The sequence below is a fragment of the Trichechus manatus genome, unplaced genomic scaffold (assembly GCF_000243295.1).
Source record: "Trichechus manatus latirostris isolate Lorelei unplaced genomic scaffold, TriManLat1.0 scaffold00176, whole genome shotgun sequence".
In the NCBI taxonomy this organism is placed as follows: domain Eukaryota; kingdom Metazoa; phylum Chordata; class Mammalia; order Sirenia; family Trichechidae; genus Trichechus; species Trichechus manatus.
The window spans coordinates 4,488,477-4,505,967 of record NW_004444112.1 but is presented as its reverse complement, the minus strand read 5'-3'; the positions used below and the strand labels follow the sequence as shown (position 1 = coordinate 4,505,967).

Below are 17,491 nucleotides of genomic sequence, written 5' to 3'. Positions count from 1 at the left end.
GTTAACAACATGTCAACAGTCTCCCTTCTCAACCTTGGGTTCCTTATTACCAGCTTTCCAGTCCCCTCCTGCCTTCTAGTCCTTGTCCCTGGACTGTTGTGCCCTATTAGTCTCGTTTTGTTTTATGGGCCTGTCTAATCTTTGGCTGAAGGGTGAACCTTGGGAATGACTTCATTACTGAGCTACAAGTGTGTCTGGGGGCCATACTCTAGGGGTTTCTCCAGTGTCTGTCAGGCCAGTAAGTCTGGTGTTTTTGTTTTTTTGTGTGAGTTAGAATTTTGTTCTACATTTTTCTCCAGCTCTTTCGGGACCCTCTGTTGTGATCCCTGTCAGAGCAGTCAGTGGTGGTAGCTGGGCACCATCTAGTTGTACTGGACTCAGTCTGGTGGAGGCCGTGGTAGATGTGGTCTATTAGTCCTTTGGACTAATCTTCCGCTTGTATCTTGTTTTCTTCATTCTCTCTTGCTCCCGGAGGGGTGAGACGAGTGGAGTATCTTAGACGGCTGCTCACAGGCTTTTAAGACCCCGGACACTACTCACCAAGGTAGAATGTAGAACATTTTCTTTATAAACTGTGTGATACCAATTGAGCTAGATGTTCCCTGAGACCATAGTCCCCTGAAGTCTGTAGTCTTTGATCTTCATCAACAAGTACTTCAAATCTTCTTCACTTTCAGCAAGCAAAATTGTATCATCCGCATATCAAAGGTTGTTAGTGAGTTTTCCTCCGATCCTGATGTCACGCTCTTCTTCATATAGCCAAACTTCTCGGATTATTTGCTCAGCATACAGATTTAGTAATATGGTGAAGAGATAAAACCCCAATGCACATTTCTCCTGATTTTAAACCACAAAGTATTCCCTTGTTCTGTTCAAACGACTGCCTCTTGGTCTATGTACAGGTTTTGCATGAGCACAATTAAGTGTTCTGGGATTCACATAATTATGTTCTGTGATCCATAATTTTTTATGATCCACATAGTCGAAAGCCTTGGCATAGTCAATAAAACACAGGTAAACATCTTTCTGGTATTCTCTGCTTTCAGCCAAGATCCATCTGACATCAGCAATGATATCCCTCATTCCACATCCTCTTCTGAATCCAGCCTGAAATTCTGGCGGTTTCCTGTTGATGTACTGTTGCAACTGTTTTTAAATTATCTTCATCGAAATTTTACTTGCATGTGATATTAATGACATTATTCAATAATTTCCACATTCTATTGGATCACCTTTCAGTTGGCCAGGTAGCTGTCTTCCAAATTTCTTGGCATAGACAAGTGAGCGTTCATTGAAACATCTCAATTCATATTTTACCAATTCCTGGAACCTTGTTTTTCACTAGTGCCTTCAGTGCAGTTTGGACTTCTTCCTTCAGTACCATTGGTTCTTGATCATATGCTACCTCCTGAAATGGTTGAACACTAATGATTCTTTTTGGTACAGTGATGTCTCAGTGTACCTCCATGCAAATTACTCATTAATTACCAAAGTAAAAATACTCATTGTACAGTAGCAGTAACAGATAATACCCTAATCAAGTAATCAGAGTTATGATCCTTAGTAAGAGACAAAACAACATCATGTGTGTCCAGGCGTGATGTCCCCAGAGGACACAACATCACTTCCAGACTATTCCAGCCAAATGTGCATAACCTGAACCCAATTCTGAGCAAATATCAGAAAAACCCAAATTGAGGGACAGCCCATAAAATAACTGGGCTATATATGTATCAGTATATATATCGAATATATTGATGTCATGAAAGGCAAAGAAAGGCTAAGGAAATATTTCAGATTAAAAAAAACTAAACAGAAATGACAGCTGAATGTATTATATAATTCTACCAGAAAAAAAATTGCTGTAAAGAGCATTATTGGCACACAAATAGATATATGCACACCCATGTTGATTGCAGCATTGTTCACATTAGCAAACAGATGGAAACAATATAGATGCCCATCAACAGATGAATGGATAAGCAAACTATGGTACATACACACAATGGAGTATTAGGCAAAAATGAAGAACGATGATGAATCTGTGAAGCATCTCATAACATGGATGAATCTGGAGGACATTATGCTGAGTGAAATAAGTCAATCACAAAAGGACAAATATTGTATGAGATCACTAGTGTAAAAACTCATGAAAAGGTTTACATGCAAAAAGAAACGATCTTTGATGGTTACGAGGGAGGGGAGAGGTGGGGGGGGACACTAAATAGACAATAGATGAGTGGTAACTTTGGTGAAGGGTAAGACAGTACACGATACTGGGGAAGCCAGCACAACTCATACAAGGAAAGGTCAGGAAGCTCCATAGACACATCCAAACTCCCTGAGGGACCGAATTGCTGGGTGGAGGCTGTGGGGACCATTGTCTCAAGGAACACCTAGCTCCACTGGCACCACACAGTTTATAAAGAAAATGTTCTACATTCTACCTTGGTGAATAGTGTGTGGGGGTCTTAAAAGCCTGTGAGCAGCCATCTAAGATACTCCACTCGTCTCAACCCTTCAGGAGCAAGAGAAAATGAAGAAAATAAGATACAAGGGCAAGATTAGTCCAAAGGACTAATGGACCACAACTACCACGGCCTCCACCAGACTGAGTCCAGTACAACTAGATGGTGCCTAGCTACCACCACTGACGGCTGTGACAGGGATCACAACAGAGGGTCCCGAAAGAGCTGGAGAAAAATGTAGAACAAAATTCTAACTCACACACACAAAAAAGACTAGATTACTGGCCTGACAGAGACTGGAGAAAGCCCTAGAGTATGGCCCCCAGACACCCTTTTAGCTCAGTAATGAAGTCACTCCCAAGGTTCACCCTTCAGCCAAAGATTAGTCAGGCCCATAAAACAAAACGAGACTAATAGGGCACAACAGTCCAGGGACAAGGACTAGAAGGCAGGAGGGGACTGGAAAGCTGGTAATAGGGAACCCAAGGTCAAGAAGGGAGAGTGTTGACATGTCGTGGGGTTGTTAACCAATGTCATAAAACAATATGTGTACTAACAGTTTAATGAGAAACTATTTGTTCTGTAAACCTTCATCTAAAGTACAATTTTAAAAAATTTAAATAAAAAAAAAGAACATTGTTGGGACAATCGTGAAGTTGCAGTATAGACAGTAGATTAAATAATAGTTTCATAAATATAATTTTATGTAAATGTTAAATTTCCTGAATTGGATAACTTCATTGCATCTATGGAAGAGAATATCTATGTTTTTAGGAAATGCGCACTGTAAGAATTAAAGGAGGGGCAAAAGGGCATAATGTCTGCAATCTACTTTCAAATAGTTCGAGATATATGTAGTAAGGAGAGAGAGAGAATGTATACAGATGCCAAAATGTACGTAAATGGTGAATCTGGTGAGAGGTTTATGAGAGTTCCGTTTACTATTATTGTATTTCTTTTGTATATTTGCAACAATTGCAAAATGAAAGTTAAAAATGATATCATAAATTGACGTAAAGAAAAAGATGTTCACTGGAGCACAAAGGTTCAGCTTGCCTTTTCTAGACAAAAATATTTCTGGCTTTTACTCTAAGAGATATCCAATCACAGAAGGTATGTAAATGAGGAGTTAAATGGGCGGAGTCACCTGGGGCAGGTTAAATAAAAGCCACCGTGAGATGAGACCCATCCGCAACCTTGGCAAGCAGAGCTCTCTCCGGTCTTGCGGGTCTTGCCCTGGACAGCCCTCCGAACTGTAAGTTTCCTTCAGCTCTGCTTGAACTTTGCTTGATTGAGTGGTAGTGGTGCTGTGTGCAGGGGAAAGTGTTTGGCTGGATTTAATGCCCTAGAGCTTTCGTCAGATATTGGGGCAAGGAGAGTTTCTTCTTCTACCCTTTATGGGGATAAATTGTAGATAAGGAAAAGCTTGATTCAAGCTTTTGATTTGGGAGTAGTTTTCTGTTCTCTGTGACATTGGATATTGGTATGTTCAGAAGGGAGCACGCGTTCAAAATTCACATGATGAAGGTTATCTGCCACTTGATTTCAGCCCCAGGAGTAAGGGACATCCTGTAATCCTTTCTTTTAAGTTATGGCCCAATAAGGGCAAAAGTCCCTTTTAGTTATTTATCAGCAGCAAAGTAACCAACAGGATGAAATGGGGGACACTCGCATTATAGGCGTTATGTTAATATCTCCCAGGAAGTTGACGACACATCAATAATTATCAGGAAAAAAATGTCTCTTTCCCCCAAGGTTTGAGGGGCCTGGTACAGTTGGTGCCTGTATTGAATAAATTCTTTCATGTCAGTCACTCCTGGGTATGCGCCCCTGTTGCTTTATTAGAATGACACAGAAAAAGTCCCTTCACGTAGTGTATCTAGACCTCAGTTTCCTCACCTGTTCATGGTCATTTACAAAGTGAAATTGCATTGAGGTCTGTAAATCATATAGTTGATGTATAATGAACAAAAAACTTATCACACCAGCCTAAGTAGTAGCTGTTATTATCAGCAGCCCCTTTTCACTGATGGCAGTACTGAGACTCATGGAGGTTGAGTTACAAGCTCAATGTCATAGAGCCAGTAAGTGGTGAAGCCAGGCTTTGAATCCTGGCAGTTAAGAGGTAGAGTGTGCGATCTTAACAAGTCCTCTCTATTGCCTCTTGGTAACAAGAAAACACAAAGTAAAAATACTTAAAGTTCTAGGCTAAGCAAAGTCAGAGCTAGCATTTAAGATATGTTCATCCAATCAGTGTAATTATGAGGGTGGCACCTTTAGGAATGCATTTGGAGATAATCCTTTCAATACACATAAAGACTCTCCTGGCTTTGATTCATTTATAGGGCTTTGGTTAGCCTAGTTTTCTTCTAGGAGCTAAGGCAATCAAGTGAAATATGTAATGGGTGGGACTTTCTGGTGCTGATTAAATAAAGCTCAGTTTTGACACTAAAACCCATGGCCATCGAGTCGATTCCAACTCATAGCGACCCTATATGACAGAATAGAACTGTCCCATAGGGTTTGCAAGGAGCAGCTGGTGGATTCAAACTGCCAACATTTTTGTTAGCAGCTGAGCTCTTTCTTAACCATCGAGCCACCAGGGCTCCCAGTTTTGACACTAGCCTTTTTTTTTTTTTTTTTTTAAGTAGCAGCCTTGATAATCAGGACTCAGCCTGCAGTGTGACCAAGGACAACTCCTCAAAGGGTAAGTTTCCTTGAGTTCTGACTGAAGTTTTATTGGCCGTTATGGAAATGCTTGCGTTGGGCTGAAACCTGGCAGTTTGTTGTCAAACGGGGGTCTTTTTTGTTTGTATTTTATGGAATCTGTGCATTGGGCAATGGCCCCTGGTTGGCGCAGTTTGTGCTCGACTACTAACCTAAGGAGCCCTGGTGACACAGTGGTTAAGAGCTCGGCTGCTAGCCAAAAGGTCGGCAGTTCAAATCCACCAGCCGCTCCTTGGAAACCCTACGGGGCAGTTCTACTCTGTCCTATAAGGTCGCTATGAGTCGGAATCAACTGGATGGCAACAGGTACGAGTTTTACTAACCTAAAGGTTGGCAGTTCGAACCCACGCAGCAGTGCCATGGAAGAAAGGCCTGGTGATCTGCTTCCATAAAGATTACAATGAAGAAAAACCTATGAAGTTCTACTCTGTAACACATGGGGTAACTATGAGTCAGAATTGACTCAATGGCAACAGGTTTGTTTTTTTTTAATATATTTAACATGCTTGGTAAAAACTCAAGTTCACTCTGAGCAACTCAGTTTACCAGTGGTATTTTTGGCTAGGAGGCCTAGATGCCCAGAAGTGAGTTCTCCAAACTAAAAGTTAATTTATATCAAATCTGAACCTTACAAGGTCTTTGAGGAAATTGTTTGACTGGGTAAAGACCTAGAATATTGATTGTATTTCATATTTGCATGGACTGGACTGTAGGTGAACAAAGGGCAATTTTTGTTTTGTTTTATTTTACTTTTTTATTGGGCTTTAGGTGAAAGTTTGCAGAGCAAATTAGTTTCTTATTAAACAATTAATATACAAATTGTTTCGTGACATTAGTTGCCAACCCTGCAGTGTGTCAACACTCTCCCCTTCTCCACACCGGGTTCCCTGTTCCATTCGACCGGTCTTCCTGTCCCTTTCTGCCTTCTCATCTTTGCTTTTGGCCTGGTGTGGCCATTTAGTCTTGTATACATGATTGAACTACGAAGCACATGCCTCACTTGTGTTACTGTTTGCCCTATAGACCTGTCTAATCTTTGGCTGAAAGGTGGGCCTCAGGAGTGACTTCAGTACTGAGTTAAAAGGGTGTCCGGGGGGCCATATTCTCAGGTTTTCTACAGTCTCTGTTAGACCAGCAAGCCTGGTCTTTTTTTTTCTTTTTTTGTGAATTTGAATTTTATTCTACATTTTTCTCCAGCTCTGTTCAGGACCCTCTATTGTGATCCCTGTCAGAGCAGTTGGTGGTGGTAGCCAGGCACCATCTAGTTGTTCTGGGCTCAGTCTGGTAGAGGTTATGATAATTATGGTCCATTAGTACTTTGGACTAATCTTTCCCTTGTGTCTTTGGTTTTCTTCAATCTCCTTTGCTCCAGCTGGGGTGGGACTAGTAGATATATCTTAGGTAGCCACTCTGTAGGCATATAAGACCCTAGACGCTGCTCACCACAGTCGGATGTAGGACATTTTCTTTATAAACTACGTTAAGCCAATTAAGATAGATGTCCCCTGAGACCATGGTCCCCAGCATCAGCCCAGTAACTCGATCCGTCAAGGATTTTGGATATGTCTGTGAAGCTTCTATGACTTTGCCTTGGTCAAGTTGTGCTGACTTGCAAAGGGCAATTTTTGGATCGGTTTCATTGGGACTTTCACATTTTCTCCGATATCAGAATGTCAGAAGGGAACAGGCAATCCTAAAGACAGAAATGAGACAAGTGAGCATGGATGTTGTTGTTAGTTGCTGTCAAGTCAATTCCAACTTACGGCGACCCCATGTGTGCAGAGTAGAACCGTTCCATAGGGTTTCAAGGCTGTGGCCTTTTGGATGCAGTTTGCCATGCCTTACTTCTGAGGGCCTCTGAGTAGCTTTGAACCTCCAACTTTTCAGCTAGTAGTCAAGAGCTTAGCCATTTGTGCCACCTAGGGACTCCAGTGACTGAGGGGAAGGAGCAAAATTAAGAGAGATTTTAAAAAATTATTACTTCTTTTTTATATATATAATATTTTATTGTGTTTTTGGTGAAGGTTTATACAGCAGGGTAGGTTCCCATTCAACAATTTCTACACAATGTTTTCAGTGACATTGTTTACATTCTTCACAATGCGTGAACATTCTCATTATTTCTATTCTGGTTATCATTAATCTAGTTTCCCTGCCCCCTTACCTTCTGATCTTTGTTTTAAACAAACATGATTCTTAACACAGATATTATTATAAAAAGCAATCATCCAGAAAAGCGAGGTTGCCTTATTCAACACCAAAATTTCAAATGTGGCGATACCTGACAATTGCATTCTTTCTTTTAATTGTACTTTAGATGAAGGTTTACAGAGCAAATTAGTTTCTCATTAAACCATTAATGCACATATTGTTTTGTGACATTGGTTGCTAACTCCGTGACATGTCAACACTCCCGTTCTCGACCTTGGGTTCCCTGTTACCAGCTTTCCTGTCCCCTCCTGCCTTCTCATCCTTGCCCTGGGCTGGTGAGCTCATTCAGTCTCGTTTTGTTTTATGGGCCTGTGTAATCTTTGGCTGACGGGTGAACCTCAGGAGTGACTGCAGTGTCCAGGACAATTGGTCCCAACCCACCTGGCGCAAAGGAGAATCAAGATCATCAAAGACACAAGGAAAATATTAGCCCAAGAGACAAAAGGGACCATGTAAACCAGAGACTCCATCAGCCTGAGATCAGAAGAACTAGATGGTGCCCAGCTACCACCAATAACCGCCCTGACAGGGAACACAACAGAGAGTCTCTGACAGAGTAGGAGAAAAGTGGGGTGCAGAACTCAAATTCTAGTAAAAAGACCAGACGTAATGGTTTGACTGAGACTGGAGGAACCCCAGAAAACATGGTCCCTGGACTCTCTGTTAACCCAGAACTAAAACCATTCCCAAAGCCAACTCTTCAGACAAAGAATAGACTGGACTATAAGACAAAATGATACTTGCGAAGAGTGTGCTTCTTAGTTTTAAGTAGATACACGAGACTAAACTGGCAGCTCCTATCCAGAGGTGAGATGAGAAGGCAGAAAGGGATAGTAGCTGGTTAAATGGACACGGGAAATCCAGGATGGAAAGGATGAAAGTGCAGTCACATCATAGGGATAGCAACTAGGGTCACATAACAATGTGTGTATAAATTTTTGTATGAGAAACTAACTTGAGCTGCAAACATTCACCTAAAGCACAATTAAAAAATTTATATATATAGCGTCCAGGAGCCACACTCTCGGGGTTCCTCCGGTCTCTGTCAGACCAATAAGGCTGGTGTTTTTTTTGCCTGTAAGTTAAAATTTTGTTCTACATCTCCAGCTCTGTCCAGGACTCTCTAATGTGATCCCTTTCAGAGCAGTCGGTGGTGGTAGCTGGGCACCATCTAGTTGTGCTGGACTCAGTCTGGTGGGAGCTGTGGTAGTTGCGGTCCATTAGTCCTTTGGACTAGTCTTTCCTTGTGTCTTTGGTTTTCTTCATTCTCCCTTGCTCCAGATGGGGATGGGGTGGGACCAGTGGAATATCTTAGATAGCCGCTCACAAGCTTTTAAGACCCCAGACGCTACTCACTAAAATAGGATATAGAACATTTTCTTTATAAACTGTGTTATCCAGTTGAGCTAGAAGTCCCCTGAGACCATGGTCCCCAGCCCTCAGGCCAATAATTCTGTCCCTCAGGGAGTTTGGATGTGTCTATAGAGTTTCCATGACCTTGCCTTGGTCAAGTTGTGCTGGCTTCCTCAGTATTGTGTACTGTCTGACCCTTCACCAAAGTTACACTTATCTATTGACTGGTTAATGTTTTTCCCTCCCCTGCTTCCCTCCCTTGTAATCATCAAAGATTGTTTCTTACTGTGTATAAACCCTTTCATGAGTTTTTATAATGGTGGTCTGTCATGGATTGAATTATGTCCCCCAAAAAATGTGTGTATCAAGTTGGCTGGGCCATGATTCCTGGTATTGTGTGATTTTCCTATATTTTGTAAATTCTGCCTCTATGATGTTAATGAGGGAGGATGGGTGGCAGTTGTGTTAGTAAGGCAGGACTCAGTCTACAAGGCTGGATTGTGTCCTGAGGCAATCTCTTGAGATACAAAAGGGACAAGTGAGCAGAGAGACAGAGGGACCTCATACCATCAAGAAATCAGTGCCGCGAGCAGAGCGCGTCCTTCGGACCTGGGGTCCCTACGCAGAGAAGCTCCTAGTCCTGGGGAACATTGCTGAGAGACAAAGCTTTACCCTGGAGTGATGCCCTGAATTTGGACTTTTAGCCTACTTGACTGTGAGGAGATAAACTTCTCTTTGCTAAAGCCATCCACTTGTGGTATTTCTGTTATAGTGGCGCTAGATGACTAAGACATTGTCTCATACAGTATTTCTCCTTTTGTGATTGACTTATTTCATTCAGCATAATGCCCTCCAGATTCATCCAAGATGTGAGATGTTTCACAGATTCATTGTTGTTCTTTATTGTTGGGTAGTATTCCGTTGTGTGTATGTACCATAGTTTGTTTATCCATTCATGTGTTGATGGGCACCTAGGTTGTTTCCATCTTTTTGCTATTGTGAATAATGCTGCAGTGAACATGGGTGTACATATGTCTATTCATGTGACAGCTCTTGTTTCTCTAGGATATATTCCTAGGAATGGGATTGCTGGATCATATGGTATTTTTATTTCTAGCTTTTTAAGGAGGTGCCATATCATTTTCCAAAATGGTTGTACCATTTTACATCCCACCAGCAGTGCATCAGAGTTCCAGCTGCCCGAAGCCTCTCCAACATTTGTTATTTTCTGTTTGTAATGTTGGGGTGAGATGGGATTATCTTGTAGTTTTGATTTGCATTTCTCTAATGTCTAGTGATAGTGAGCATTTCCTCATGTGTCTGTTAGCCCCCTGAATGTCTTCTTTGGTGAAGTGTCTTGTTCACACCCTTTGCTCATTTTTTAATTGGATTATTTGTCTTTTTGTTGTCAAGGTATTGCATTTTCCTGTAGATTTTAGAGATTAGACCTTTGTTAGATTTGTCATAGCCAAAATTTTTTTCCCAGTCTGTAGGCTCTCTTTTTACTCTTTTGGTGAAGTCTTTTGATGAGCCTAAGTGTTTAATTTTTAGAAGATCCTAGTTATCTAGCTTATCTTCTGGTGTTTGTATATTATTAGTTATGGTTTGTATTCTACGTATACCACGTATTAGGGCTTCTGGTGTTGACCCTATTTTTTCTTCTATGATATTTATAGTTTTTGATTTTATATTTAAGTCTTTGATCCATTTTGAATTAGTTTTTGTATATGGTGTGAGGTGTGGGTCCTGTTTCTTTTTTTTACAGATGGACATCCAGTTTTGCCAGCACCATTTGTTAAAAAGATTGTCTTTTGCCCATTTAATGGGCTTTGGGCCTCTGGAAATCAGGTGACCGTAGGTGAATGGATTTACATCTGAGTTCTCAATTCTATTCCGTTGGTCAATGTGTCTGTCCTCGTACCAGTACCAGTCTGTTTTGACTACCGTAGCTGTATAGGAGGTTCTGAGGTCAGGTAGTATGTGTCCTCCTACTTTATTCTTTCTCATCAATAGTGCTTTACTTATCAGGGGCCTCTTCCCTTTCCATATAAAGTTAATAATTACAGTTAGTTTTTCCATCTCATTAAAAAATGCTGTTGGTATTTGGATCAGGACTGCATTGTACTTGTAGATTGCTTTGGGTACAATTGACATTTCACAATGTTGAATCTACCTATCCATGACCATGGTATGTTTTTCCATTAATGTAGGTCTTATTTGGTTTCTTGCAGTAGTGTTTGTAGTTTTCTTTGTATAGGTCTTTTACATCCCTGGTTAGATTTATTCCTAAGTATTTTATTTTTTTAGGGGCTATTATAAACGCTATTGCTTTCCTGATTTCCTTTTCGTAGTTCTCTTTATTAATATATAGGGATCCAGCTGATTTTTGTATATTTATCTTGTATCCTGCTATTCTGCTGAATCTTTCTATTAGTTCCAGCAGTTTTCTTGTGGAATCTTTTGGGTTCTCTACATATAGTATCATATTATCCGCAAATAGGGACAGTTTTACTTCTTCCTTACCAATTTGGATGCTCTTTTTTTTTTCCTTGCCTTATTGTTCTAGCTAGGACTTCCAGCACAATTGTAAACAGGTGTGGTGATAAAGGACATCCTTGTATTGTTCCATGGAGCCCTGGTTGCACAGTGGTTAAGAGCTCAGCTGCTAACCAAAAGGTAGAGCAGTTCGAATCCACCAGCCATTTCTTGGATACTCTATGGGGCAGTTCTACTCTGTCCTATAGGGTCGCTATGAGTTGAAATGACTCGATGGCAACAAGTTTGGTTTTTGGTTTGGTTTTGTCTTGTTCCTGTTCTAGGGAGAATGTTTTCAGCCTCTTCCCATTATGAATGATGTTGGCTGTTGGCTTTGTATAGATGCCCCAAAATTATTATTTCTGAAACCTCTCTCTGTTTTGAAATTTGTTTCTCCCTCTTCATGTTTCAAGCCCTGGTGGCACAGTGGTTAAGTGCCTGGCTGCTAACTGAAAGGTCAATGGTTTGAACCCACCAGCTACTCTGTGGGAGAAAGACGTGGCAGTCTGCTTCTGTAAAGATTTATGACCTTGGAAACCCTATAGGACAGTTCTACTCTGTTCTAGAGGGTCACTAGGAGTCAGAATGGACTCGATGGCAATGCGGTTCTGAATATTTGTTTCATTCTCCATCTTTCCACCTCTCTCTTAATTTTACTAATTATTTGGCACATCAGCTCACCGTGAGTTCTCAAAATCCGTGTCTTTGCTCAAACGGTTCCCTGATTCAGAAATGAATGTGGCTTTGTGCCCTCACCTTCTGGCAAACAGAAGTTTATTTTCCTGGAGAAGCTTCCTTAGTTCCTGTGTTGACATGGCTGGTTGCATGCCCAGCCTTTACCCCTCCTTACTTATTCTTCCTCACTGTATTCCAGTTTCCTTCAACTACCAACCATTCAGCCATACATTCCAAACACTGAGGGAAATGTTGACTCATCTCCAGTTACAGGGTAGGGATGATTGAGGAAAGGGATATTCCAGTAGGATGCTATGTACTGACTGATTAAATATCTTAGCACTTGTGATGATTAAGGTTGTGTGTCAACTTTGCTGTGCCATGATTCTCAGTGGTTTGGCAGCTGTGTAATAATGTAATCACCTCCATAATGAGATCTGATATAATGTAATCACCTCCATGATGAGGTCTATTGTGAGCAGCTAATCAGTTGAAAGGGAGTTTCCTTGGCAGTGTGGCCTGCATCCAATGTAGGTGGACTTTCTGGCAAAGCTTGTGGGCTTTTGCTCACTGTGGATCCTGCAGCTGGCTCCTGTTCTTCTGACCTCCGGTTCTTCGGACTTGAGCTCGCAGCTAGCATGCCCATCTTGGGATCCATCAGCTTCCACAGCCTGTGAGCCAGCGGCCTGTTGTCTGACCTTCTGATCTTAAGTTCACCAGCCCCTGCAGCTACGTGAGTCAGGAGAAGCCTCCAGCCTGACCCACAGATTTGAGACTTTCCAACCCCTAACACCCTCTTGAACCAACACCTGCATGAGCCATTTCCCCCCACCATCTCTCTCTCTACATACATACATACATATACATATATACATATACAGGTATGTATATATATATATATACACACTTCACTGGTTTTACTTCTCTAGAGAACCTAGCCTAAGACACCAGTGTCAGAAGGATAGGCAAAGATATGGATTGGGAGAGCTCTGGGTGAACTAGTGTGCCAGCTAGTTAGTGGGACCTGGAGCAAAGACAGATCCCTAATGGTTGGTTGTTTGAACCCACCCAGTAGCACCACAAATAAAGGCCTGGCGATCTGCTCCCATAAGGAGACCGAAGACAGTATGACCTTAAAGAAGGAATTGTTGGCATATAAAATGGTAAAGGGAGGTTGGGGCAAGATTTTGAAATAATCGAATGAACAAGCAGGGTTCCTGTAAAACTACAAAACTGCTTAACTGTTGTGCCACCAGGGCTCCTTAAATTATTATTACATGGAGCTTCTCCATAAAATATCAATGATAATATGTTTTGGGCTAAACCTTATGTGTGTGTGTGTGTATGTTTTCTTTAGGTTACGTGTGTTTTATTTGTGAAGAAAGGATGACTTCTCCAAAGATACGAGGTCTTGTCCAAACTTGGAGCAAAAGGACTGGGATGACCAACCCGAAAGAAGCATTGATTAAAATGGTGAAAGGAGAGAAAGAAAGTAGACTGGTGGTCATTTTCAACTCTGGAAGACAAGTAAAGGTTTTCCAGCTAAGTAATAATACTATAAGAATGGACCTTAGGCACTCCGGAGAAGAACAAAGTAGCCTGCATTTAACTATCCAAAACAATTGCTCCTTGTTCATTGACAAATTATCCTGTAGAGATGCTGAGAAGTTGAAGAAGTTTCTGGACAGAGTCCACCAAAAGATATCTCAACCACCCATGAAACCTGGCCATAAATGGAGTATCCTTGGTGGCGGGAAAACACAGGAGCAAAGCGACAAAATCCCCTTTCACAAAGTTTGTGACAGGCCAAGTAATGGATCCTTTAGTCTAGAAAATGGAAGTGGAACATCTGTTCTTCAAGAAATGCCTTCGTTAATGTCCAAATCATCGACACTTGTTGGGACAGGTTTATTAGAAAATCCAGGTGGCAAGAGGAAAAGAATGCCGTCATCTGACCTAGAAATGCATGAGGACTTCCTGAAAAAGAATAACCCTGTACTAAACAAGAAATCCAAGACAGACCCCTTGAAATGTGTCAGCAGCAACAGGAAAGAACCATTGAGTTTAGAAAATCAAGAAAAGTATATTAAATCGGAACTTGAACCTTCATTCTACACCAGCTCTACCGGAAACCCTAACCTAGATGAAAATATTCTTTTAACTCAGCATCTCTCTGCTGAAGGAAGTTTGGCACTTTCATCAGAACCAAATTGTAGGCAGAATGAGCCAGGACGGAATGAATCTCAGGTGCCCTCTAACTCTTACCCAGAGCAACAATGGCGGGGCTTCCCCAATTTGGGAAATACCTGTTATATGAATGCAATTTTACAGTCACTATTTGCAGTTCCATCATTTGCTGATGACTTACTCAACCAAGGAATCCCCTGGGAGAAAATTCCCTTAGATGCTCTTATCATGTGCTTCAGCCAGCTGCTTGTTTTGAAAGATCTTTGTAACACAGAGACGAAGAGAGAGTTACTCGTCAATATTAAAAACTCCATTTCCTCGGTTGCAACCATATTCTCCGGCAACATGCAGAATGATGCTCATGAGTTTTTAAGCCAGTGTTTAGATCAGATGAAAGAGGACATGGAAAAACTAAACATCACTTATAAGACAAGGAGGGAAACTGGTGAAGAAATTTCCCACCCACAGATTTCTGCTGCTAATGCTTCCACCAAAGTGTTTGTTTGTCCTGTGGTCGCAAATTTTGAGTTTGAGTTACAGCGCTCCATCATCTGTAAAGCCTGTGGTGAGGTAGTTTACAAGACAGAACTGAGCAATTATCTCTCCATCAACCTTTCCCAAGAAACACAATCACTCCCTTCGTCTATTCAATATTCTTTTGATCTTTTTTTTAGAGCAGAAGAAATTGAATATAACTGTGAGAAGTGCAGGCACAAGAGTTCTGTTGCAATGCACAAATTCAGTAGGCTACCCAGGATCCTTATTGTTCATCTGAAGCGCTATAGCTTTAATGATTTTTGGTTTTTGGTGAAGGATCATCAGCAAGTTGGTATTCCCATATATTTAAGCTTATCCCCCCATTGCAATGAAAATACCAAACCACCTGTTCCCTTGGGCGGTAATGCACATATTGAGGACCCTCAAGTCCTTAAAGTCTCTCAAGACATGATTTCTGGGACAATCAACTCATGGACACCTCCAATGACATCGACCTCGGCGTCCAAGGATTTCCTGGTTCCACGCATTGGATCAGACAAGGATGCTGAACCACAAAAATGCCAGAGACTCTCTGAAGGGTCAAGCCAAGAACAGCAGCAGAGAGATCCAGAAAACAGCTCCAAACTAAATATAACAGAGTCCATATTGGTCAACTCAAGGGATGGGCCAGCCAGTGAGACGGAGCGGCCAGCAGCTGACTCAGTGATTTATTGGGAAGACACCTCTCTTTCAGTGATCTGTGAACATGGAGGTAAACTCATCAGCAGCCCAGTAGCAGGTCTCGTAGAGGCTCGTCTTCAAGAGGTGCCTGAAAGCCCAGCATTTAAGACACACCAGACAACAAAAGCATCTGTAAAGATAGATTCTGACAGTGTCACTCAGTCTACTGAAGATTTTTATGAGGATAAAGAAAACAAGATTCCAGAAGGATCTCAAGGAGTGGTTGAGCAGCTCCAAAGGGCACTGCTTCAAAGCCTCAGGAAGCCTGACACCCAGGAACACACAGACGAAGACCTCAGTAGATCTACAGAGTTAAGTTTGCTGGAGGATAGCCTGAATTCCCTCAGAGCATTGGGTTCTGGTGAGAACCCTGGAAACAAAGGCATCTTAGGTATGGAGAACACAGAAGCTAAGGCTGAGGAACCAAACAGAAATGCCGCAACAGGGGATCCTCGTCATGCCTACAGGCTTATCAGTGTTGTCAGCCATGTTGGGAGCTCCCCATACTCAGGTCACTACATCAGTGACGTCTATGACTTTGCAAAGAAGGCCTGGTTCATGTACGATGATCTCAAAGCCTTGCAGATCCAAGAGGCCAGTATGCAGAAGGATAGGTGTTGCAACGGGTACATCTTCTTCTACATGCACGATGACATCTTCAAGGCACTGTTGAGAAAGGCAGAGACTTCCTAGTCACTGAGCACAGAGTCATTGGAAATGATCCTTCATGGGGAATAAGAGGAAGACTCCTCTGCATAGATTTTTTTGAGCGCCTTACTCATGACCACTTCCTCTGTGGAAAGAAAATTCTGAGCTCTACCTAGAGATTGAGAGAAAAGCAGCCCAGGACGAAAGCTCAAACAGACACATTTACTATGGGGAAACATTTATTCTAACCCTGCTGCAGGCACCTCAGTCCCACAGCTCAGGCTGGCAAGTGTCCTTCTCTCCTACAAAACTATAATGGTGCTTTTCATTCTCTAACGCGGTGCTTTTCATTCTCTAACGCCGTGCTTTTGAAAAGTTGTGTCTAAACAAGCAGCAGTAGCATTAGTGGAGAACCCACTAGAAATGCAAATTCTTGGGTCTCACTTCAGACCTACTGAAACAAACTCTGTGGATAAGACCAAGCAATCTCATGATATTCTGATGCTTCAGAAAGTTTGAGAACCACTGCTGTAGTGTGTAGAGTATCTTGGTGTATTTTGCTTCTGTATATGCGAATTGCAGTCCCTGGGTGGTGCAAATGGTGAACGTGCTCAGCTGCTAACCAAAAGGTTGGAGGCTGGAGTCTACCCAGAATTGCCTTGAAAGAAAGGCCTGGAGATCCACTTCCAATCAGCCCTTGAAAACTCTGTGGACACAAAAGGACAAATACTGTATGAACCCACTTATGAAATAAGCAAATATATAGAAACCAAAGATTAATGGTTACCGGTGGGGGGGAGAGGAATGGGAGGGATTATTTGGGGGTACTGTGTTTATCTTAATGCAATATTTTGGAAAAGGATAGAGATAATGGTGGCATAACATGAAAAATGGAATCATGATCATTGAATCGTAAATGTGGAAGTTGTGCTGGCGAATGTTTTGGTGTGTATAATAAAAAAATGTTTTTAAAAGAAAACCTATGGAGCACAGTTCTACTCTTACACACTTAGGGTCGCCACGAGTTGGAATTGACTCTACGGCAATTGGTGGTGGTGGTAGTGGTAGTATATATTAATTGCTTATGTTGCATAGAGGATTTTGATTATATTTTTGTGTTCCTGGTATTCATGCATGCCTTTTTTTTTTTGTAAACTTGTTAAGTAACAACCCAGCCAGTACATGTACCATTGACTAGCCTTCCCATGTGTTTGAGTGGTCGATCACCAGTAAAATGTGCTAATTAGCAATGAACAGAATTTGCACATCCTTCTAGGAATTGCAGGGCACAGCCACAGAGTTACGGGGAAAATGCACTAAGTACAAAATGAAATGGAGGTGATTTGCAAATAAAAGCACTGTTAACACGTTGCTTATGCTATCAATAACACTAAGTGGCGAGAATGGTTTGCATTCAACTGCTAACCTAAAGGTGGTGGTTTGAATCCACCCAGCAGTACTGCCAAAGA

At 41.7% G+C, this 17,491-nt stretch overlaps 2 protein-coding genes across 2 annotated transcripts in view; one reads left to right on the top strand and one right to left on the bottom strand.

Moving 5' to 3' along the window:
* LOC101350500 (zinc finger protein 772) overlaps positions 1-17,491 on the bottom strand; it is a 287,781-nt gene that overhangs the window by 6,129 nt on the left and 264,161 nt on the right. The gene's annotated exons all lie outside the window — the stretch shown is intronic.
* Positions 13,356-16,067, top strand: USP29 (ubiquitin specific peptidase 29). The gene has a single exon (XM_012558594.1). It carries the CDS (start codon positions 13,356-13,358, stop codon positions 16,065-16,067), a length of 2,712 nt encoding a protein of 903 aa, XP_012414048.1.